The 25122-nt window shown below is 43.0% G+C and overlaps 1 protein-coding gene across 1 annotated transcript in view; it reads right to left on the bottom strand.

Moving 5' to 3' along the window:
* Positions 1-2972: 2972 nt before the first annotated feature.
* NSMCE2 (NSE2 (MMS21) homolog, SMC5-SMC6 complex SUMO ligase) overlaps positions 2973-25122 on the bottom strand; it is a 226004-nt gene continuing 203854 nt past the window's right edge. The window contains exons 5-7 of the mRNA XM_014854041.3: positions 10899-10999; positions 10392-10498; positions 2973-3315 (exon numbers count right to left, since the gene is read on the bottom strand). Of these exons, the coding sequence (XP_014709527.3) occupies positions 3201-3315; positions 10392-10498; positions 10899-10999 (323 nt within the window). The 3' untranslated portion in view covers positions 2973-3200. The remainder of the gene's footprint in view (positions 3316-10391; positions 10499-10898; positions 11000-25122) is intronic.

Genomic DNA, 25122 nt, shown 5'->3' with positions numbered 1-25122 from the left:
CTGAAAATATGACACAGATTTTAGAGAGGTTAAAGAAATTTTGGGAGAAAGTCCAAATCTTTTAGTTTACATGAAAAATGTGAGGCCTGGAGCAGTGAAGTGACTTGCCCAAGGTCATCTGTCTGTACTAGTCGGGAGTGCTGAGGGTTAGATCCCCTCCCGGAAAGGAGAAAGGCTGCCATAAAGAGGGGAGGTGCACTGGAGCGGTGGGAGATGGTGGAGTGTTGGGGTGACAGAGGTGGTGCTGGTCTGCGGTGGAATCCTGAATGCCAGGCCTGACCTTCGTTCTGTAGGAAAGTATGGTTTTTGAGTAGGATGTGGAATTACCAGCTCAGTCTTCTAGTAGATTGATGTGGAAGCGGGAAGAGGAGAGGTCGGAGAGCAGGGGCAGGCTGGCAGCATTGAAAGTATGGATCCAGGAGGGAGGGCCAGGATGTGGCAGGGTGATTGCAGAGGGAACTAAGGAAGGAGAAGCCCCGGGCTGTGCTAAATGCATGGAGGCCTGGAGTCTGCAAGCTCGGGATGCGGTGGTCTCAGTGACAGAAATAAGGAACGTGGGAGAGAAGTGCAGGTGTGCTGTTCTGTGTCCTGTAGGGCCCTGGGGCAAAGAGCCTAGTGGGTCAGAGGCTGCCTTGCATCACTGTTCGGTTGCAATAAGAGCTCTACCACATGCAAGCGAGTGACCTCAGGCAAACGACTCCACGACTCTGAGTCTCAGTTTCCTCATCTGTAAAATGGGCCAACTACCTCCTGGAGGTGCAGGATTAATTCAGGCGACACATTTAAGGCACTCAGACCTGAGCCCGGTATGCAGCCAGTGATCGGTTCCCGGTGCCCCGGCTTCCTCCCAGTCCTGTTATTTATTTCTCTCCTCGTGTGACACTTCAGTCGGGGAGTGTTCAGCTGGCAGCAGCACTCGCTGCTTTGAGCTGGACGCTCCGTGTGTGAAGTTCTATATAAGGTGAGAGAGAAATTATCTTATTCTTTGAAGTTTCTGGTAATGTTTTAAACTTACTCAATTGGAAGTTTCTTAAAGGAACTAGTATTTAAAAAAAAAAAATGCCATGTTCACACAATTACCCTAGTCTTAAATCAGTCATATCTGAAAAAAAATGATTTCGCTGCAACGTCTGGTGTGGTTTTCAAATGCCACCCTGGGGGCCTTGGGTAATCTCGGACAGGACTCAGGGGCCGCCCTGCGAAGAAGGGGATGGAGCGCCTGCCTCCTCTTTGACCAGAACCGCTCCCCTTACAGCTGTCTTATATTATCGGGTTTCTCATAAACACGATTTCATTTGAAGAAAAGCTTTCACTTTTTTTGGGAAAACTCCTGTAATAGAAATTTAACAAATACGCCAGACTGATAAGGACAACCAAATGGTAAATCTTCAAAGAGGAAAATAAATTTTATACAAAACTTCAAATTCTATAATTGGCTAGACCAATTTAGGAAACAGTTTCTGAAGACGACAGAAGGACAAAAGTTCACAGGATACAAACACGATAACTTCTCCACAGGGGGATGGTGTCATTTCGCATTTTTCTAACTGATATCGGTGTCCGGAATTCTCTTTAGAAAGACTTGGGCAAAATGCAAATCGAGCCTTGGGCAAGCATTTCATGCTCGGCCCTATCTGTTTAGGAAACAAAGTATTTCACAAAAGAACCACATTCCATGAAAAGTATGTTTGTTCTGGCTTAGACATAATCATTTCCTCAGGAAGTCTGATTCAGATAAAGCATCTTAAGAAACTCAAAATTACTTAGTTTCTAGACAACCGAATGTCCTGCTACTTTCTCAATCCCACGAACACGCTTTCAGAATTCTGCCCCTTTAGACTATGCTTTTAAATGCAAATGTGTTATTTCACAGCCTTCACTGCCTATTGGCTGTCAAATGCGGTTATTTCCTGCATTTTAACAAACTTTTTTTGCACACACGTGTATATGCTTGTTTATTGACAAAAGGTTCAGTTTCTAAATGTGGACTTTGAATATATTTTTAGATCCTAAATAAATCAACAGGGAGGAGGCGAGCACAGGATGAGGTAGGTGTCCAGACTCTGGGGTCAGGCTGCCTCAGTTCCCGACCCAGCTCGGCCACTTACCAGGTCTACGACTTCACATGGGTCACTTCACTTCTCTGCCTCGTTTTACTTACCTGTAAAGTGGGGATAATATCTGTATCTCTCGGCAGGCTGTAAAGATTACAGGAGTTCATGTCTCTATGGAAAGCACTTAAAGACGAACACCTGCTACACAGAAAGTGCTCGATCATTGTTAGCCACTACCAGCTATTCTTGGCTTCCTTCGTTTGGTTTAATTAAATATTCCAGTTGATAACAGGCTGCTATGGAGACTGTCCTAGATTAGCGCTCTTCACATAATTAGAATGCAGTCAATGCTCTTAAGTTCAAGACCCTGCTGGTCATAAGTCCACAGATTCTGGGGGCTGCGGGACTTTACAGAACATCTCGCTCAACATCTTGTTTCATGGCCGAAGACCCCAAGGCCCAGGGGATGAAGTCACTTGCAGAGAGCTACCGAGCAAGGCAGAGGACAGCCAGGGTGTGGCTGCTTCCGAGGACACTTTAGGCTCTCGGAGGCCTGCAGAGTCTCCGTTATGGCATCAATTGTCACTGCACGGATAGGCCTGAGGCTGGAGCAGTCTGTATCAGCCAGAATGACAATTAAAAGCACTTAGTATTTGGAACTGTCAAGGTACAAAGCAAACACAGGTAAGTAAACTGACTTAGCTTTATATCCTTCTGCTGTTATTTACCATCCTGGTAGAAAATGCTTGCAATTCGGGTGGTTCTCTGTGTTTCCATTTCAAAGATCCCTTGAAAGACATTGTTAGTTAAAACTATAACAAAAAACAGTCTGAAGTATTAGAAATCCAGAAGCCTGGCCCCACCCAGCCCGGACTGTTGGAGCAACGACACCTCGGTAGGCACACAGATAGGACACACTGCAGGTAATCAAAGTTTTATTTAAAATTATAGAACACAAAAATAAACAATTTAATATGTTTGAATTTTTATTTTAACATAGAAAAATGCTTTGAGTTACACTAAAACCTTCAGGCTTGAACCTACACGAAGTGTGCGTGCAGCAGTGGGAAGTGCTCCGGCAGGCAGGGCTCGCTCAGAAGGCTGGCTGGAGGTAGGCTGCGGCGCCCTGCAGGCGGGCAGGCTTTCCTACTCTGAGTGCCGCTGCTTTTTCTTGTTGTGGTTCTCGATTGCCCTTCTCAGGGCTTCATCCAGGATGAGATCAGACATCTTCACCGTGTGGCTACAGCCGATTTTAGGGCAACTGCGAGGGAGGGAAAAAAACCACGTTAGGCCACTTAACCTGAACGCCTTCAGCACAAACTTCTCTCCCGTACAAGGATTTGAATGAAGAACAGGTTTTATAAATCAGGACTGCCGTGCACTCATTCATTTATTCCCTGAGCACCGACAGGCGCCAGGCCCTGCCCAGTGCTGGGGGCACAGGCCATGCCAGAGGCACTCCCTCTCCAACGGGGGACAGAGATGATGGCTAAGTCGACAAATAGATGCACGCTGCAAGCTCAGGTCGCGTGAAATGCTTCGAAGGCAAGGAAGCAGGGTCAAAGGAGAGGGGCTGTGGGGCGAGGCTGTTCTAACTGGGGTCAGGGCGACCCTCGCCCAGAAAGTCTTATCTAGAACAAGGGCTGTGTGTGGCCAGGCTGAGGCAGCAGTGCGTGTGGAAACCCAGGAGGCAGCGGCTTGGTGGCCTGGAGGAAGCGCAGGTGTGGCTGAAATGCCCAGGGCAGGAGGGAGAGCATCTGGAGACGAGGTCAGAGGGTGAGTGGGGCTCTGGATTTTACTCTGAATATGAAGAGAAAACACTGGAGGGTTTGAGATGCGGGAGGGACGTGGTTTGGCGTACATTTGGAAACACGATTCTGGCTGCTAATGGAGAACACAGGCAGAGTGGAAGCAGGGAAAACTGGGGATCCCGCAGGACCTGGAGAGAGGGGGCAGCTCGGATGAGGGCGGGGGCGGTGACCAGCTTCAGGACAGAACCGAAAGGAGAACCTCTTGGACTTGGTGACGGATCAGGTGTGGAGAGTAAAGAGCGAGAAGAACTGAGCTTCATTCAGGTTTGGCCCCAGCCGATGGGGAACTGGTGGTAGCCTCCATCTCTCAGGGGAACCACTGGGAAAGCAGATTGGGAATGGAATCGGGAGTCCCAGTTGTATATGCTCACTCTGGAGGGACTGGGTGAGCCATTGGGGACTCAGGGGGAAAGCTGTGGCTGAAGACATCAGCGTGTGAGTCATCCACACGGGGTGGGGGGGGGGGGACTTCAAGGCGCGGCTCTGGTTAGATGTGGTCTCGGCCGTAGGCAGTGGGTTGGATGAAGTTACCCGATTTCTTCTCAGCGGGAACTAGACTCTGGTAGAGCAGAGCGCCCACTGTGGGGCTCAAGCTGACCCAGGTCTATCTCCACCACCTACTTGCTGCTAACGAGCCCACAGGCAGCAAACGTTACCTTTCTGAGCCTCTGTTCCCCAAGTTTAGAATGAGGGGGGAATGCCTATTTCACAGGGCTACAGGCAACAGTGCCCAACAGTATTTGTCCCCTCCGTTACCTCCTACGACAATCATTTGTTCCCTCAGCACCATTCTTCTAAGACATCTTAAAGTTCTGATCTATCTATATCTTGCGGCCCTCCAACACATCCACACACACACTGATGCATTCACTCGACCCTTCGATGTGATTGGTCCTGTGCTAGGTCTAAGCATCCAACTGTAAAACACAAACACAGGCTCCTGCCCACGCAGAGCTCCGGCCCGGTGATCTGAGACAACTCTCCACAGAGCACGGGTATATTAAGATGGAAAATGACAAATACCAGACAAGATCAAAAATAACACACATGATCAAAAATAACAAACGCAAGACAAAAAATATACACCCGACGGGGAAGAAAGTTGATCCTGGGAGCTCTGATTTGTCCAGGAGTAGGAAGCCCAAGAGTTCAACATGGAAGAGAAACTTTCCTTTGGCCTTGATTTCTGGACCAAGGAGTCTTTTTGTTAGAAAGGCATTAATTAACATAATGAATGATATGCTTGCTACCAATGTTTATTTTTAAAATACTGAAATGTGCCCTACACGGTCAAGAACGTGTTAAAACGTGATTACAGAAAGGCAACCATATGAGAGAGGATTGGGACAGACTGACCCCAGAGTGCGTCATCCTGATGATTTGTTTTTGTGTTAGGGTGAGGACGGGGTGCTCGAGAAATGTCTTACACTAGTTTCGAACACCCTCATGTCTCAAGGAGAAGTATTTCTTTAGCCATCAAAGTAAACACCTGAGATTATGAAACAGATATGGAGACTTTAGTGACTCAGAAAAGGCATTTTTCATCGCTTCTACTTTGGTGACGTGGAAATGCAACTCGAAGTAGGTTGCTGGGATGATGTGCTAAGACCCTCGCTCGTTATTTTCAGCCCACTGGACGTCCACTCTGACTGCCGGGCCTTGGTCTCGCCCTACTTTGTAAAGTCTTTAACACTGAGAGCCAGACAGTGAACAAGCTGTGGATGGGGAAGTGGAGAGCGAGGTGGGGAGGACTTCCTGATGACATCAGGGCTTTTAGTCAGTAAATGAGAACATTCTGAGAATGTCCGATGGGACTGACCACAGCACTCAGCTGTGGAGCAGGCGTGCCATTCGTCTCAATGGGACAGAGCCCTGGGTGACCTGTGTCAGACAAAGAGGTCTGAGCTCACTGAGGGGATCAGCTCTGGACATTAACCAAAAAACCCTCCCAAACGGAGCCAGACGGCATGAATGACACAAAGCCCGGCCTAAGAGGGGAGAAGAACCGGGCTCAAGCCTCCCAGCCACGACACTTTGAGCAAGTGCCTTAATTGCTGTGTCTCAGTTTCCTCCTCTATAAAGATGAAGGCAGAGCATAGGATGGTTGTGAGAAGTACACAGGATGATGAGTGACAAGGGTCAAGAAATTCACTCAGGGGCTACAAGGAGCAATTCCTGCTCTGCTGCAAGGCTTCTGCTCCCAAGCAGCTTGTGCAGAAGAGCCAGCCCCGCAGACAACGCTGGTGGGACGCGGGCACGCCACGATGCCCAGGGTGCTGTGGGAGCACAGGAAGGGGCATCTGCCCAGCATGAATGAGGAATCAGGGAAGGCTTCCTGAAGGAGAGGCTGATGCAGGAGCTGGGGGAGAACCTTGTTTCTCAACCCTTCTCAAATAAACAAACACAAGATTTTAGGCTAAAAAGGATAAGACAGGGCCACAATGACATGAGGCTGAATCAGGGCACTCCTCCTCTGAAGAAACAACACTCTGTATAAGCATTAGTGCATTAATCCGCACGACATCTTGCTGAGCAAGATAGGTGTGGCAACACTCAGTCTTAAGCTCTCGCGCGTCATGGCTGTGCAGGAGTCAGACCTACAGGCCTCGAAGGAGAGGCTGGGTCCTGAACTCGGGTCACTGACAGGGCAGAACATTCCACTACAGCAGCAAGCAAGCATCAAAGTATCTATTGAACAAAGGGAACTTGGGTCTTTGGGGTCCCAGAAGGCTGTGGGGAACCTTGGCCTTAGCATCAGCTCAAAAGTACAAGATTCTGAGTATTATGGGCTCCTGGATCTGGGTCCCAAGAACTCCAAGGTCCAACCAGCTTTAGAAAGCTCTAGAAAGGTCTATAGATACCTCTGGAAATGAGTGGGATGGATTCCCATCATACCTAAACACAGAGTCTAAAATAATGTGTCACTAAGCAGTGAGGTAAGTATTAACAACACTAGCAGCCTCGACCTTCATAACTCCATGCTATTTGTTTAGTGCTCTCTGTAGTCCCAAAAGAGCTTTCTCCTAAGTGGTTTGCTTCCCCAGTGCCAAGAAGTTTGCTGGTCCAGACCTAGGTTGGAATTCTCCACCATTTCTTTGATCCCGAAATTCTGTGAGATATCATTGCTATTTCCATTTTATAGAAGAGGAAACTGAGGCTCTGAGAGGTTAATTGGCTTGTTGGTAAACGGTCAAACAGGGGCTCCAAGCGCAGTGCTGGAGCTCTGTGTTCAAGGACACATTTCTATTCAACTTAATTTTACCCTGCATGCTCTTAAATGTGTTTGTTAAATGCAGTTCCTGTTCTTAAACAAAAAAGGAAAGAAATGACTGTGGAAAACTAGAAATACCTTATTGATATGAAGATCATAAGGCAGCTTCATTAGTAAGAGATAATAAATAGCCTGATTGTTAAGAGATCTATTTCAGGAAATTATTCTAACTACTGTATTTAGTTAGGGCTAATGTCTCATCAATTTTATTCTGACTCAAGCCAGTGGAGAGAGGTCTTCCCAGAGACAGAAGCGTGGACAGAAAAATTTAGTCAGTGCCCAGTAACACAGTGTAACTGGAACTCCAGTCTGACAAACATAATTAGGACCATCTAGGAGGAAGAACTGAGATTCCTCAAAGTGGATGTGTCACAGACATTTTTAAACAAAGGGAACCCAGAACTGCCCATTGCCCTAACATGCATCATGGGAAATGACACCACTTCATGCTTCATCAGGAATCTCTAGAGTAGCTTTTGAAGAGGCCCTGAATTCTAATCTGCTGCCCAAGGTACCTTGTTTTCAAGACCCTGCCTACTCCCCGCTCTGGCTCCCATCATACTCAACTCTCTGAGCTCTTGTCTCTCTCCTGCTATGTCACAGACTGCTTCACTGGGGTCTTCTTCCTCTGACTGCCCTCTCATTAATGAACGAAATGCCTTTTTGAGGGTCTGCATCAGGCCCTGTGTCAGGTGCCGAGGCTGGCACAGTGAGCAGAGCAGAGCTGGACCCTGGCCTCATGGAGCTGGGAGCCAAGGTCCTATCTTGCTAGCTCTCAGTTGGCCGTCGCATCCCGTCCAGAGCTGTACCTGTGCTGGCAGATGTACCTGTGCCCACGTTTTCTACACCTCCTAGATACTTCCAAATGGCTGTATTGTTGGGTCCTCAAACTTAGCATGACCCAAACTATCCCTCTCATAATCCTTCCTAAATGTGTTCCTCTTGTATGCCCTCTCTGTTGGCTAATGACACTGCCGTCCTTCTAGACGCCCAGTTTAGAAATGTCAGCCATCCTTCACATCTTCCTGCCTTCAACTTTCATTACCAAATCCTGTCAATTGCTCCTCTCATTCTCATTTTTTCTGCTTCTAACTCTTGCCTCAATCCAAGCTCTAATTATCTACAACTTAATCTACTGCAAAAGCATCCTAATCATGATTTTCACCACGTGCTTGATTAATCCATCTCTTGAATTGCTATTGGAGTAACTTCCTGATCTCCAGGTTGGCTCACCCCATTCCCTCAAAACTCTGCAATGTTCTCTCAGGCCTATAGACTAATAGTGGCAAGAATGATGATGATGATGGAATAATGTACTGAGTCTTACCACGAGCCAGGTACTTAAGTACTTGATATATATATCTTATTCAAGTTTCAAACATACCAAGGAGGCAATTACAGCTACTAGCCTCAATTTCAAGATGAGGAAACTAACGAAATCATGACATTTAACACCCTCTATAACGAATCTCTACACCACTCTCCTATTGAGATTGTCCACAGCATCCTTCTATTCTCCCTCTAACATACAATAACCAAATTGCATCTATTATCCACCAAGTTGAACAGGCTCTGAATGGGGTGAGCTTCTTGGCTAGAAAGACTCTTCTGCACCATTCTCTGAAATCCTTCTTATTTATCAAGGCTCAGTAAAAATACTACCTTCTCTGCACACCTCCTAGACTTCTTCTACTTGCACTGAATTGTTATTATTAAGTTAGGAGAACCTACAGTTTGCAGAATTTGCACCCAAGTGATAGAAGTATGACAGAAAAAAAAACTTTTCTAAATGACAAATGTTATGCAAGTGCTTCCAACTATCACCTATAATTCAAAAAAAGCAAAGGACATTAGAAAAAGTGTGTAATTAAGAAGATCCATTTAAACATGAGCCTGTTCTGGAAGTTGCTCACACCCATCCTGGGACTTGTCAGAAACGTGCTTTGTATCAGTGCCTGCCCTTTTCAAATCTGACTCTAGGAGAATATCACAAACTTGAAGACACAAGAGCTGTGAAATAGAAAGCTATCTGGGAATACCTCTTCATAGCAAGTATGTCAACAAATTAAAATTTTGTTCCTCAGAGAATGAACATAGAAAAAGGTTAGAGAGGGAAGGCTTAGAGGTCTAGAAACAGAGAAAATTATATTTACAGGGGAAAACAGAAGGTTCACTAAGGAAATATGACATCTCAGCTGCAAACTGGGAATTCAAAACAGATAAAAATGTACTCAATCTCGATTTTGCAACCTTTAGGCCATTCTTCTAGAATAAACAGGGTAAATTACTTGACTGAAGGACCATCAAGATATCTACAGTCTTGAATACCCTATCTCTAAGTCCACACCCAGATGAGGCGTGGGGAATTCCAATTCTACGTCTTGACCAGCAAATTTCTGGGCGATGGAGAAGCAAACCACACATCAAAGGCACTGTTATCAGAAGTCCATTGAGAACTGGTCACACCTGCAATTCCATTCCTCCAACAAATCTGTGATAAGAGCACAAGAAATGCCAAACTGAGTCAAAATCAGTCTAGCCAACTCAGGATTCTGTTATTACTTATTACAGGAACAAAGCCATGGTCCTCCATGGTCATGGCGGGTGAGTGGGGGGCAGGGAATACATATCTATATATATGAAAGACTCCCCAAACATTCCAATGTAAAAAAATCATAATTTCTCATTGATCAATTATTCACAAATTTACTTAAACCTTTTGAGAAGTTATTTAAGTAATTAAAGATACGAAAGATTTCCCTAACAATTAAATCTTGATCATCAAGACCACTGGATGTGAATTCTTATCTTAGAATGTTGACTTAATGCTATTTTTTAAATAAAATCATCTGCCTTGCAGCAAGCAAAAAAAAAGTACCATTCTTTCTTGTTTGGGTAAGTGTGTATATAGAAAGGGAAAAAGCAATCTCTTCGCATCATAGTTCTCCTTCATTTGTTTCAGGCTATAGCAAAAATTCATAAAAATCCCTGCTATCTAAAGATTAAAATTCAGTCCAACTCCTTTTTCTCCTGTTTGGAAGGTGTGGTTGAAGTTCCCTCGGCTTCTTCCTGAAAAGATTACTAATTTTCCCCTCGTGTATTGTTTTTCCAGAAAGCCAGCTTCTATGTTTACACTATTCAGGAGGTGAATGTGCTGTGGGGAGACATTTAAGCGTCTGCCCCTCCAGCAGGAACGCATCACCTCTGACTGACTACCATTAGGAAGGCTCCACTTCCCCTCCTGCATCCACTCACCAGGCCTTTTTCTTCCGCCTGTGCTTGGACTCAATCATGCGAACAATGGCTTCCTCTTCATAGGTGTGGCCACACACTTTACTTTTCACTGGCTTCTTCATTTCCATCTGCAATCAGGGAGATATTAGGCTTTCAGGAATGATAATAATCAACTTCCAGTAACTCCTATTTTTTCCTAGTCCTGGAGCTTTCTACATTTAACCTCCCAATCCCCTGGCTTTAGATACTTATTAGGGCAGACGACCACAGAAGAAAACGCAGGGAGACCAGTGGCACCTATGTCACTTGGCCTGTGGGCCAGGAATTTAGTCCTAAATCCTTAAGGGCATGATTGACTGAAAACCCTGTCCAGCCCAAGAACCTTCCACATATTCTCTTCAATTCTCACCACTTTTCTTTCCTCCCGCCTTAACTCTGGACGGAAGTCAAGTCAGAAAGCCACCAGGAATCTTTTGCCTCTGCAAGTGAAGTGCTTTTTCTTTCAGGGGAGGAAGGAGGAAACAGTACCTGTGTAATGGGGCAGATGAAGTTGGTCTGACTTTGGGTCACAATCATGTCTTCATCAACTCCTTCTGTTCCATCAGCCTCTCTGTCTGCTTGCAGACCGTCTAGAGGAGAGAAGGGAAGTGGCTGAGCCTGCCTGGTCTGACACTGAGCCAGGGACAGGAAGGAATGCAAGGAAGGAGGCTAACAGCTTCTCAGGGTCAGTTTGGCGCGAGCCCCCGGGCTGGGCACTTTGATGCATTTTAACTCTTCTGCTCTTAAAAGAATCCTGCAGGGTGGGTCAGATTCTGCCCATTTTTGAGAAGGAAACAGACTCACCAGAGTAAAATAACTTTTTCAAAGCTACAGAGAATTAGTTTGTGAGGGAGTGCCGTCCAGGAAGCAAGAGTGTGGCTTGGGAGGCAGAAGGACCTCGTTATCTCTTCTCCTTTCAGCTGTGAGGCCTCAGGCTAGCAAGGGCTTTGTTAAAGCCTCTACTTTATAGCTTTGTTGCAAAGATTAAAAAAGATGAAGCAAGTACAGCTCCTGGCACAAGGAAATGTTCAAAAATGCTAATTACTGTGAGGCAGTGCAGCGTTTGGTCTTAGAATTCTTCTACACTTTTAGATATTATTGAGGACCCCAATGAATTTATTAAATGTAAGTTATATTCATCAATATTTTCCATATTATGCATTAAGACTGAGGAATTAAAAAAATATGTATTTATTAGTTCAACTCCATTACGTGTTAACATAAATGACATTTTAAAAATTAAAAGTAATTATAGGGGCCGGCCCCATGGCCAAGTGGGTTACGTTCATGTGCTCTGCTTTGGCGGCTTAGGGTCTCACCGGTTCAGATCCTGGGCACGGACATGGCACTGCTCGTCAGGCCATGCTGAGGTGGCGTCCTACATAGCACAACCAGAAGGACCTACAACTAGAATATACAACTATGTACTTGGGGGCTTTGAGGAAGAAGAAGAAGAAAAAAAGAAGATTGGCAACAGATATTAGCTCAGGTGTCAATCTTAAAAAAAAAAAGAAAAAAAGAGAAATTTGTTTCCGTAAAAAAAAAAAAGTAATTATATTTTCCAGAAGAAAAAAACAAAGTTAGAGATAAGAGTGGTATTGTTTTACATTTTTGAAGGTATCTTTAACGTTGGGCTTAATAGATGACAGGTGGATTTTGATATCTATATATGCCCCCAGTCCCTCATGATATCATATCATGGAGCCTCTGGAAAAATTCACTTATGAAAAGAAAGAGAGTGAAAAAGGCAAATGATATCTCAGGTTTTTTTGGGCTTTTTTTTTTGAGGAAGATTAGCCCTCAGCTAACATCTGCCGCCAATCCTCCTCTTTTTTTTTTTTTTTGACTTTTCAGGTCTTTATTTGTGAATCTCTATGCATTGGTTTACAAAAAGATACAGCATTTCCCAAACATACTGCATCTTAGAGCACTTTTATTTCCCAACTCAAGAAAGCATATGGAATCTCTAGGTCCATCTACTGGTTTACAAAAATGCAGTGGATAAGGAACATGTTAAATGACACCAGGAGGCTTCAATCAATCAGCCATATCCAGAATCTGAGAGAAATTCTACAAGATACAGTCATGAGCTATACAATGTTTCAGTCAATGCGGGACCGCATATGCAACGGTGATCGCATGAGATTATAATGGAGCTGAAAAACTTCTATCACCTAGTGACAGCGTAGCCGTGGTAAGGCGGTAATACGAAACATTGCTCACATGTTTGTGGTGATGCTGGTGTAAACAAACCTACTGTGCTGCCAGTCATATAAAAGTATAGCACACATGATTAGGTACAGTACATAATACTTGATAATAAATGACTACGTTCCTGGTTTATGTCGGTCCTACGCTATATTTTTTATCATTATTTTAGAGCGTACTCTTTCTACTTATCAAAAAAAGTTTACTGTAAAACTACGTCATATTATGCCAGCAGCAGCCTCATGCATCTCCTGTTTACCGTGTCTCTTTTTTTAAAAAAATTTTTATTGAGTTGTTGATAGGTTACAATCTTGTGAAATTTCAGTCGTACATTATTGTTTGTCAGTCGTGTTGTAGGTGCACCACTTCACCCTTTGTGCCCACCCCCCACCCCACCTTTCCCCTGGTGGCCACTAATCTGTTCTCTTTGTCTACATGTTTAAATTCCTCATGTGAGTGGAGTCATACAGAGATTGTCCTTCTCTAGCTGGCTTATTTCACTTAACATAATTCCCTCAAGGTCCATTCATGTTGTTGCAAATGGGACGATTTTGTTCTTTTTTACGGCTGAGTAGTATTCCATTGTGTATATATATATATATATATATATATATATACACACACACACCACATCTCTTTATCCAATCATCTGTTGATGGGCACTTAGGTTGCTTCCACGTCTTGGCTATTGCAAATAATGCTGCAATGAACATTGGGGTGCATGGGACTTTTGGAATTGCTGACTTCAAGTTCTTTGGATAGATACCCAGTAGTGGGATAGCTGGATCATATGGTAGTTCTATTTTTAATTTTTTGAGGAATCTCCATACTGTTTTCCATTGTGGCTGAACCAGTTTGCATTCCCACCAGCAGTGTATGAGGGTTCCTTTTTCTCCACAAGCTCTCCAACATTTGTTACTATTAGTTTTAGTTATTTTTGTCATTCTAATGAGTGTAAGGTGATATCTTAGTGTAGTTTTGATTTGCATTTCCCTGATGATCAGTGATGATGAACATCTTTTCATGTGCCTATTGGCCATCCATATATCTTCTTTGGAGAAATGTCTGTTCATGTGTCCTGCCCATTTTTTGATTGGGTTGTTTGATTTTTTGTTGTTGAGTTGTGTGAGTTCTTTATATATTATGGATATTAAGCCTTTGTCAGATGTATGACTTGAAAATATTTTTTCCCAGTTAGTGGGTTGTTTTTTTGTTTCAATCCTGTTTTCCCTTGCCTTGAAGAAGCTCTTTAGTCTGATGAAGTCCCATTTGTTTATTCTTTCTATTGTTTCCCTTGTCTGAGAAGACATGGTGTCCGAAAAGATCCTTTTAATACTGATGTCAAAGAGTGTACTGCCTACATTTCCTTTTAGAAGGCTTATGGTTTCAGGTCTCGCCTTTAGGTCTTTGATCCACTTTGAGTTTATTTTGGTGAATGGTGAGAAAGAATGGTCAATTTTCATTCTTTTACATGTGGCTTTCCAGTTTCCCCAGCACCATTTGTTGAAAAGACTTTCTTTTTTCCATTGTATGCCCTCAGCTCCTTTGTCAAAGATAAGCTGTCCATAGATGTGTGGTTTTACTTCTGGGCTTTCAATTCTGTTCCATTGATCTGTGCACCTGTTTTTGTACCAGTACCATGCTGTTTTGATTACTGTAGCTTTGTAGTATGTTTTGAAGTCAGGGATTGTGATGCCTCCAGTTTTGTTCTTCTTTCTCAGGACTGCTTTAGCAATTCGGGGTCTTTTGTTGCTCCATATGTCAAATGCTTTCTCTGCATCTATTGAGATGATCATGTGGTTTTTATTCCTCAATTTGTTGATGTGGTGTATCACGTTGATTGATTTGTGGCTGTTGAACCATCCCTGTGTCCCTGGTATGAATCCCACTTGATTATGATGTATGATTCTTTTGATGAATTGCCGAATTTGGGTTGTCAAAATTTTGTTGAGAATTTTTGCATCTATGTTCATCAGTGATATTGGCCTGTAGTTCTCTTTTTTGGTGCTGTCCTTGTCAGGCTTTGGTATCAGTGTGATGCTGGCCTCGTGGAATGTGTTTGGAAGTGTTCCATCCTCCCTAATTTTTTGGAATAGCTTGAAAAGGATAGGTATTAAATCCTCTCTGAAAGTTTGGTAGAATTCCCTAGGAAAACCATCTGGTCCTGGGGTTTTATTCTTTGGGATGCTTTTGATTGCCGTTTCAATCTCTTTCCTTGTGATTGGTCTGTTCAAATTGTCTGCTTCTTCTTGACTAAGCTTTGGGAGATTGTAGGAATCCAAGAATTTATCCATTTCCTCTAGGTTATCCATTTTGTTGGCATAGTTTTTCATAGTATTCTCTTATAATCCGTTGTATTTCTGTGGAGTCTGTTGTTATTTCTCCTGTTTCATTTCTGATTTTGTTTATTTGAGCTTTCTTCCTTTTTTTCTTTGTAAGTCTGGCTAGGGGTTTGTCAATTTTATTTATCTTCTCAAAGAACCAGCTCTTTGTTTCATTGATCCTTTCTACTGCCTTTTTTGTTTCAATACCATTTATTTCTGCTCTGATTTTTATTATTTCTCTCCTTCTGCTGACTTTGGGCTTTGTTTGTTGTTCTTTCTCTAATTCAGTTAGGTGTAGTTTAAGATTGCTTATCTGGGATTTTTCTTGTTTGTTAAGATGTGTCTGTATTGCGATGAATTTTCCTCTTAATATAGCTTTTGCTGTATCTCACATGAGTTGGTATGGCATGTTATCATTTTCATTTGTCTCCAGGTATTTTTTGATTTCTTCTTTAATTTCTTCAACGATCCATTGCTTGTTCAATAGCATATTGTTTAGTCTCCACATCCTTGTGCCTTTCTCAGCTTTTTTCTTTGATTAATTTCTAGCTTTATAGCATTAGGATCGGAGAAGATGCTTGTTATTATTTCAATTTTTGAAGTTTGTAGAGGCTTTGCCTTATTTCCCAACATATGGTCTGTCCTTGAGAATGTTCCATGCGCACTTGAGAAGAATGTGTATTCTGCTGTTTTTGGATGAAGTGTTCTATATATGTCTACTAAGTCCAATTGTTTTAGCTTTTCGTTTAGCTCCACTGTTTCCTTGTTGATTTCCTGTCTGGATGATCTGTCCATTGATGTGAGTGGTGTGTTGAGGTCCCCTACTATTATTGTGTTATTTTTGATATCTTCTTTTAGGTTTGTTAATAGTTGCTTTATGAACTTTGGTGCTCCTGTGCTGGGTACATAGATATTTATAAGCCTTATTTCTTCTTGATGAAGTGTCCCTTTGATCATTATATATTGGCCCTCTATGTCTCTCTTTACCTGCCTTATTTTGCAATCTGTTTTGTCTGACATAAGTCTTGCGACACCTGCTTTCTTTTGTTTGCTATTAGCTTGAAGTATTGTCTTCCACCCCTTCACTCTGAGCCTGTTTGTCCTCGGGGCTGAGGTGTGTTTCCTGGAGGCAACAAATTGTTGGATCTTGTTCTTTAATCCATTTTGCCACTCTATGTCTTTTTATTGGAGAGTTCAATCCGTTTACATTGAGGGTGATTATTGATGCATGAGGGCTTAATGCTGTCATTCTGTCACTTGTTATCCTGTTTTCTTGCGTTACCTTTGTTTCTCTTTCTGTGTGTTTTAGCCTACCCATTGACCTCTGCAATTTCTTATGCTGGGTTTCTTAGATTTTTCCTTATTTATGTTTTGTGTCTCTGTTCTGTTTTTTAGTTTAGTGGCTACCCTGAAGTTTGCATTCAGAATCTCGTGTATAATATAGTCCATTTTCTGGTGGTCTCTTACTTCCTTGGCCTAGACTGATTTAGTCCCTTTCCTCTTCCCCTCCTAAATTATTATTTTCTTCTCTTATTCCAACTCGTGTTGTGAGTTTGTGGTAATTTTTGGTCGAAATTCAGTTGTTCCTTTTGGTTGTAGTTTGGAGGGGAGAGAGCCCCGGGTGAGCTCACTCCGCCACGTTGCTGATGTCACCCCCCTCCAATCCTCCTCTGTTTGCTGAGGAAGACTGGCCGTGAGCTAACATCCATGCCCATCTTCCTCAACTTTATATGTGGGACACCTGCCACAGCATGGCTGGACAAGTGGTGCATAGGTCTGCACCTGGGATCTGAACCACTGAAGCCCAGGCTGCTGAAGCGGAATGTGCGCACTTAACTGCTGTGCCACCGGGCCAGCCCCTTAGTATTATTATGAAGATTGTTTTGACCTCATGAGTGCCCTCAGAGGCTCTGAGAGAACCCGAGGGGTCCCTGCCCCACACTTTGAGAACTGCTGAGTGAACGCGTGGTAGGGCTGGCTTTACATATAACTTAGTTGATTGTGAAATCTATGTGCCTGTCGTTACCCCACACTTGCCCCTCACTGAGGGAAAACAGATGCCAAGTGACTTCTGAATGGGCTGGTGAGAAAGTGGATCTCACCAGAAAGCCTTCTTTCTAGAGAAGGGAGACTTGCCATTTTGCACAGACATCAATCATCAGTAGCTCTTTAGACATGACTGTTGATGGTGCAGTCCTTCCTCATTCCTTCCCCCTCCCTCTCCCCTCCTTACTCTCTTCTCTCTTCCTTCTTTCATTTTGGCAAAATAATACAGACATTAAAATTGCTCTGTTGGGCCAGCCCTGGTGGCCTAGTGGTTAACTTTGGCGTGCTCTGCTTTGGCAGCCTGGGTTTGGATCCCGGGCAGAGACCTACAGCACTCATCTGTTAGTGGCCATGCTGTGGCAGTGGCCCACATAAAAAGAAAAAAAAAAGAAAGATTAGCAACAAAGGTTAGCTCAGGGTGAATTTTCCTCAGCAAAAAAATAAAAATAAATTCTTCTGCCTTTACTATGTGAGCAAAGCCTTTGTCTTAGGTTCAGATGGTTCTGTGTGTCTCAGTTCCTAGAAATGATGGCCCTGGCCTTCGGCCCTGGCCAGGTGGAGCGCCGTCCAGAAAAGCACTACTGTGGGCAGGAAAAGGGCCTCCAAGGACTTGTTCAAGGTCACTCAAGAAACTAATGGATTTTGCCCCTAATTACTCTGTTGTTTGTAGGGCTTTCACTTTCTTTCAGCAGATTAGTGCCATTTGTATGCCAGCTTGCTGTATTTTCTTAGAGAAATGTCCCCCAAACCAGCTCTCATTCCTTGAAGAAGGCAAGAGCAAAGACCTCAGAGCTTAGGACTTCCCAGGCAGAATATTTTTAACCACTGGCCATTAAGGTACAGTGCCTGGGGCAATCCAGCTTTTCAAGGGCCTATGAAAATGTCCGAGACCTTGAAAAATGTTTATTGGCTTCAAAGCAGGACAATTACAAAATTGAAATTAATAAAATGCTAAAGGTTTACAAAATGTGACGTTAAGTTAACTTCATTACTCACTGGTTTGTTAATCAAAAGTATTTCATTTGGAACCAATATACAGGCTAAATTTAGGGTTTTTTTTTTTTAAACTCAATAATTCCCAAGTATGCTAAGATCATTGCTGAGAAATTAATAGCTAATTCTAAGTTAAATGACTTGTAGCTGACTTATTTTCAAAGCAAAATTGTAAAAATATTTTTGAAAAATTTTGTCAGCAATAAAATTATATTTGATGTGGAGATTGCCATCTTTTAGTATATTTCATGTGATGTGGGGTAGGGCCTCTGCAATAATATTCCTCAGACCTATGAAGGGTTTTTGTGCTTCCTGGGACCTGTCTTTGGCATTCACAGGACAAGAGTCGGACTCCTAAGAGTCCTTTTATCAACCCAATGATTCCTCATGATAGCTTAGGAAAGCTGGACAGGTAAGGAGAAAAGTCAAGAAGCAGAGATGGGACTGGTCTGTCGCTCTGATTCACTTTCCACAGCCGCCTCCTATGGGCTGCTGCCACCCAGTTCTGATTGCGTGTTTGACAGTCAAAATAAAAGTATCTCTTTGTCTACTCTTACAGGGCTTCTTCTGAACTGAAGGCAGATTTCTGAGTGCATATGTTATACGGTGGAATTCACCGGAAAATCTGTTAGATGAATAACAGAGTTCAGCCGATGTGAAAGGCTGTGGGTTTGTTTTTTATTTTCTATTTTTAACTTTCAAAAGGTAGAGGAAGCAGGAAAGCGCAACTCAAATGCAATGCCAACCACCAGGGAAGGCTGAGTGGGGAACTTAGAAACTGTAGGTGGTTATCAACATCAGCGATCATGAAAGAAGAAGGTAACCAAAGTGAGACTGAGGAAGAAGGCCAACAGTGAGTAAGAGCCCCCAGACCAACAGTCTAAAAGAGAAGGAGTCTCGATAGCCAACCTTCTCTTGAGAGAGAACATTTCCTTACCCGAAACCGATATCTACAGAAAGTGATACTAACATTGGGATCCGGCACTGTGCTAACAAAAGGTCATATCTGGCAACAAATATCACTTACACTAACTTAGCTGACCCGAAGACGAGACGTTTTGATAAGCTCGACAGAAGTGGAGAGAAAAATATAGATCGCTTATTAGAATTGCAGAAGTTTCAAAACTGAAGTTATCTACCCTAGTTCTCTTATCTACCCAAGAAAATTGAGATCCAAAGACATTATAGGTTTTGTCCAAAGTCAGGCAGGGGTTCAGTAAATCAGTACATAGCTCTATTTTCTTGGCCTGGTGAATTGGAACACTAAAACCAGTGTATTGGTTCTGGGAGCACCCCCCTCCCCACAACCCCCCAGATTATTATTTTGTTAATAATAATGCCTCAAGTTTACTGAATGCTGCATAGCATCTACTATGGTAAGCACTTTATATACATTATTTCCCCACAAAATGGGGAACAACTCTATTGTTATTCTCATTGTAGAGACAAGAAAACTTAAACACCCACATATTTTTAAGGCAAAAGTAGCAAACGTCAGCATTATAATAAAGAAATAATGGATTAAATCAGTTTAAATTATTAAAGAGATGGCAGAAATTTTCCTGATTATAAATAGACAAATGAGAAATTTAGTCACTTTGTTTTCCTTACACATATTAAGGTATGTTGCTAAAAATATGCCGGCTGTCAACTACGGGCCAGATGGGCACATCTCAGACCCACACCCTACATCCATGCCTGGGCTCAGGGCCCCCACGGGATGTGCTGAGGATGGAGGCCTGGACAGGAACTAACATTTACAGAGCAGTGGGGGTCAGGGGCGGCAAAATGAGGGCAGGGGGTCAAAAGGTACAAACTTCCGATTATAAAATAAGTCAGTCATGGGGGTGTAATGTACAGCATGGTGACTGTAGTTAATAATAGCGTACTGTATATTTGAAGGTTGCTAAGACAGTAAATCTTAAAAGTTCTCATCACAAGCAAAAAAATTTGTAACTATGTGTGGTGATGGATGTTAACTAGACTTCTTGTGGTGATCACTTTGCAGTATATACAAATATCGAATTATGTTGTACACCTGAAACTAATATGTCAATTATATCTCAAAAAAAAATTGGAAAAAAAAATCTACAGAGCTCCCACAAGGGATGTAACAGAGTATGAGTTAGTAACTTGAATACCATTTTTTTGATATCACGAATTGAACATCAAAAGGAAAGAGAAACCCTGGAAATGCCTGAAGCAGTAATTAAGTGAATAATCAAGAATTTCCAGGGGCTGGCCCAGTGGCACAGCAGTTAAGTTCGCGCGTTCCACTTCAGTGGCCCAAAGTTCACTGGTTCAGATCCCGGGTGCGGACCTACGCACTGCTTGTCAAGCTGTGCTGTGGCAGGCATCCCACACATAAAGTAGAGGAAGATGGGCATGGATGTTAGCTCAGGGCCAGTCTTCCTCAGCAAAAATAAAAAAATTAAAAAAAATAAAAAATTTCCAAAAGTCTACAAATATTCCCTAGTGACGTAAAGTTGGAAGACAGTGAGGGCATTTATTGGACCCCAAGATGTGGGTTCATTGTTAGTCAGTTACGACTGTTAATGAGCAGCTAAATAGCTCTGCCTTCAGTCTTCCTCATTCCAGTCAACTCTTAGACCTGGCTGCTCAAGTCAAAGCTTTAGAATCACTCTTGATTACTCCTTTTCCTTCATTCCCCACAATCCAAACAACTAGCAAGTTCTGTTGGCTGGGTCTAAACTCTATTCCAAATCTAGCCCCTTCTCTCGTTTCCTAGTACATCTTAGTCCAAACTACTGTGGCCTCCTGCCCAGACCTCTGCAGTAGCCTCCTAATTCGAATCAGTGCTTTGACGAGGGCCACACCCCTCCCAGGCATGCTTCTTACAGTGGCCCACACAGCCAAGCTCTCTGAGCGGTCTCCCTCTCACCCACCATGCTTGAGTCATACCGATCTTTTCTCCATTTCTGGAACATGCTAAGCTCTCTCCAGTCTTTGGGCCTTTATGTTAACCTGCCTGGAGTGCTCTTCCCCCTGATCTTTGCTTGTCCTATCCCTTCTTGTCACTTTAAATGTCAGTTTAAATGTTCTCTCTTTGGAGAAGTCTTCTCTGATGTCCCATGCTAAAGAAGACACCCAAGCATCCTCTACACATTACTCTGCTGTGATCTCTGCACGTGAGCACTATCTGTAAGCGCTATTTTCTTGTCTCTCGCCTTTCTCCCTTCCCCACTCCCCTGTTCTCTTCCAGAAAGAAGGGACTTTGTTGCCTTGTTCACTGACGTTTCCTAGAGTCTCCAATGTCCCTGGCATGAAGTAGTAGGTGTTCAATAAACATCTGATCAGCAAAGTGCCACACTAAACAAGGCAGGAGTGGGCATATTTTTCACAAGGATATACTTAACATATTTGACAGATGTGGCAACACAAACACACACACCCTCACATAATGATGATTTTATGAGTTTTAGGCAAATAACAGAGAGGACTTCACTCTAACTTGGGGTACAGCCTTCGACCCTGAATTACATGTCAAAGGCAGGAAGTAAATATAAGTTTTCCAATTACAGTCGGCTGTGCGGTAATTACAAAGAAGAATCCAGACATGGTCTTGTGGTCAGAAAACACATTTGGGTCTGGCCACACACAGCCCTGGTATTAGTCACTTGTCTGTCTTTGGGCAACCCAAATTTGGCTACCCGTTAGAAAGTTTCATGCCAGTTGGGAATAAAAGTTGATTGCTATGTGCTTTTTCAATTAAGGCTGAACATTTTTCTAAAAGCACTTTTCTCTTGAAAGTAAGCGGCATATGAGGAAAATACTTTACAAATACTTGTTGCCTGCTTGCAATGCTCACTGGACTGCCTAGATTATTTTACTTTCCCTATTCCAGGACAGCATATTTGGAGAGGCTGAGCTGGGGCACATGATTTTAGGGCCTCCCTAATGTGCAAAAGATCGCTGATTCCAAGTTTGAAACTCCACAGTTATAGTGTGTGTGCATATGCGTCTGTGCCCACACCGGACTTGTTTTTCCTACCCAGTAACCCACAGCTGAAGCTTCCAATCATCCTACCTGTGAACTTAGACATATCTCACACTTTAAGTGGAAAAAGAGGTATGTCAGTAGGCTCAGTCCCTTTGGCTTGGAATTAAGAGCCCAGAGTTTGTGTGTGTGTGTTGCTTGGAGGTCTGCTCTATGGTACCGTTTGTTGGGTGTCCAGCTTTGTATCTCAGTTTCTTCCTGGGACTAGTGGCCTATCTTGAATGCTAGCTGTTTGGCCGGGCCAAGTTGCCAATGAGGGAAGTGAATCCTAGTTTTCAATACTCTCTGGCATGGGCTAACACTCTTCTGTGTGTGAACACCTTTTGCAGAATTAAGATGCAGATCGCATGTAGATAGAGACTACAGAATTAAAGATTTCGTATATTTTATAACCTTCATAGGATGGCAAAATTCAACAAACATATTTTCAACAAAATTACTCAGCCAAGATGGAATGAATTAATACAGTGCAATCGAAACAATGGCTAGAACATAATAAGGATCCAATAAATGTTACTTATCATGTATATGTATGTTTTTTTACTATCATCAACAGAACATACTTATAGAATTGTAAATTGTTACAGCTATTATTATTTTTACCACGACTATCTGCCAGGCACTATGCTTGGCATTGGCGAAAACAGCCCTGGATCTCAGGGAGCTCAGTCACATACGGCAGACACACAATGCAAAGCAGTATTGTGAGGGTTATGCTCATACAAGATACTGCGGAAAGAAGCTCCCAGGAGAGAAGAGGGTCGGCCTTTCCAAGGAACTGAAATCTGATCCGTGTCAATGAGGAGGATCCTCTAACCCACATTTTCTGATACAAGTCTGTCGCCCCCTTAAAGGTGAGCATTTCATTCATAGCGCAACATTCTCATCAATGTTCTTCCTTCCTCTCTTAGCTATAATCTAGCTTCATCTCAGATTCTATGTATTCAGAGAAGCTATCTCTGTGCGGTCCAACACAATCCAACCCAATGCAACTCAATCCAATCCAGTCCAACCTAACCCAACCCCTACAGCCAACCTCCTTTCTTTGAAATTCCATAACACCTGCTGGCTATACCATGCTCTTTTGGCTTAAACTTCCTCATTATTCAATTGTTTCATGTGGATGGAACTTCTGTACCAGGCAGACTGAAAGCTCCTTGAGGACAAAGCACTCTGTGTTCAGGTCAAGCCAACTCAACTCAAGTTGCATTTGTGGAACACCTGCCCTGTGCCAAACACTACAAAAATGCCAGGTATGGATACGAAGAGGACTAAGATAGGGTATGGTAGGAGAGACAGACACAAATACATTCTGTGCAATGAGTGAAATAATACATGGGTTTTGTACAAAACAAAAGTAACCTAGAGGATCTCTGAAGATGGGGGAGGAATCAAGGCGAACCTCTTAGGAAAGGGAAGACTAAGCCGGGCTCTCTAGGGAGGTTGATAAGGGAGGACATTCAGGCAGTGAGGATTATAGTATTTAGGAACACGGGCTCTGGAAACAGCCTGCCTGGGTTTAAATCCTGGTTCCATCACTTTATTAGTGAGGTGCTCTTGGGCGAGTTACTTTACCTTTCTTTGCCTCAATTTTCTCGCTGTAAAATGGAGCTAATAATAGTATCTGCTTCATAGAGCTGTATGAGAATTAAATGAGTTAATGGATGAGAAGTTCTTAGAAGGGTGCCTAGCAAATAGCAAGTGATCAATAAAAATTGTTATGATTATTAATATTCTTACTCAGAATTCCCACAGAGCATAGAGCGGGCACCTGCAATATTATGCTCAATTAAATAAAAATCATGTGTTATGGAAGCACCTAGAGAGAAACCACAAGATAGCCGACCCAGGGTTCTAAATGGGATGAGGGCTTCCATGCCCCAGGGCAGAGCGAGGCCTAAATTAGCCCCTGTGTAGCTAGCTGACACAGCACTCTCAACATCTTCAATTTGCTGTCCACTTTCACTTCCAGGTTCTCTCGACACATTCCTCTGAAGATCTTGAAAGTAAACTGAACGAAGAGTTTCAGATTATTTGCTCCAAATGAGCTGACATTTTATTAAGATGTACCCTTTCACATTATCATGCCCTTGTTAATTTATCTACTGTCATTTTAGACAAGTCTTCTGTCCTTGGCTGACATCATGTGTTAATTTGCCTCTACTTATTTAAATACTACCAAAATGTCATATGTCAAAACATGAGGGTTTTAAAATAATCAAAACTCAGTGCATTCTACTGGTGGGACAAAAACCAATCAGTTGAGATCTGGTCATGTTACAACATACAATATCCATTTCAAGCCAATAATTATTGAAAATATCCCCTAACTCAGTACTTGCATTTAACACTTCTTATAAGAGAAGGTTTAATGGCCATCGGTAGGTTACCAAGCAAAAGCAGGAAATCTAATGAACACATTCTATTTCTTTGTTGTGGGCAATCAGCTAGAAAACTGCATGAAAGCAAAACTCTGATTAGCCAGCACTGAGAAGGTCTATGACTCTCCATTATTTAGATCCACAGTAGAGTATGAAGCATACAAAGACCAGAAGGTGAGAAATCCCATTTGGGCTCATCTTACATTTCTTATTTTAGAGGGCTGTAAATACCACCCATACACATACCCAAGACAGTATATGCAACTTGTTCCTATACCCCGTCCAAACTCTGTCTTTAAACCATCTTGACTCTGTCTCCTCCTCTTCATTCTCACTGCTGCTGTCCAAATTCCAGTCCCCAACATTTCCTATTTAGGATATTGCAGAAAGTTCTTTACTCATCTCTCTGCCTTAGTCTCTCCCCAGTCTACTCTTCCTACTATAGCTAGTCATCTTTCTAAAAGCATGGCTCCTAAGCATGACAACAAGACTTTTCACTAGTTGGCCCAGAGCATCTTCATCTCTTATGCTACCCACTTCATCCCATCTCCCATCTCCATCCCAAACGAATTACAGCTCACCACACTGCCATGCTGTACTGCACCTCTGCTAGCCCTTCACTTAGCAATCTCTGACGATCCCTCAAGACTCAACCCAACTATATCCCCTCTGAAGTCCCCAAGCAGAGGTGATTCGTCCTCCAGCCTCCAGAGTATCTTTTGTACATGCTGTAATCATTTGTT

Source organism: Equus asinus, chromosome 12 (assembly GCF_041296235.1).
Source record: "Equus asinus isolate D_3611 breed Donkey chromosome 12, EquAss-T2T_v2, whole genome shotgun sequence".
Taxonomy (NCBI): Eukaryota; Metazoa; Chordata; class Mammalia; order Perissodactyla; family Equidae; genus Equus; species Equus asinus.
Note: the sequence above shows the minus strand (reverse complement) of the source record. Positions and strands in the feature narration are given on the sequence as shown.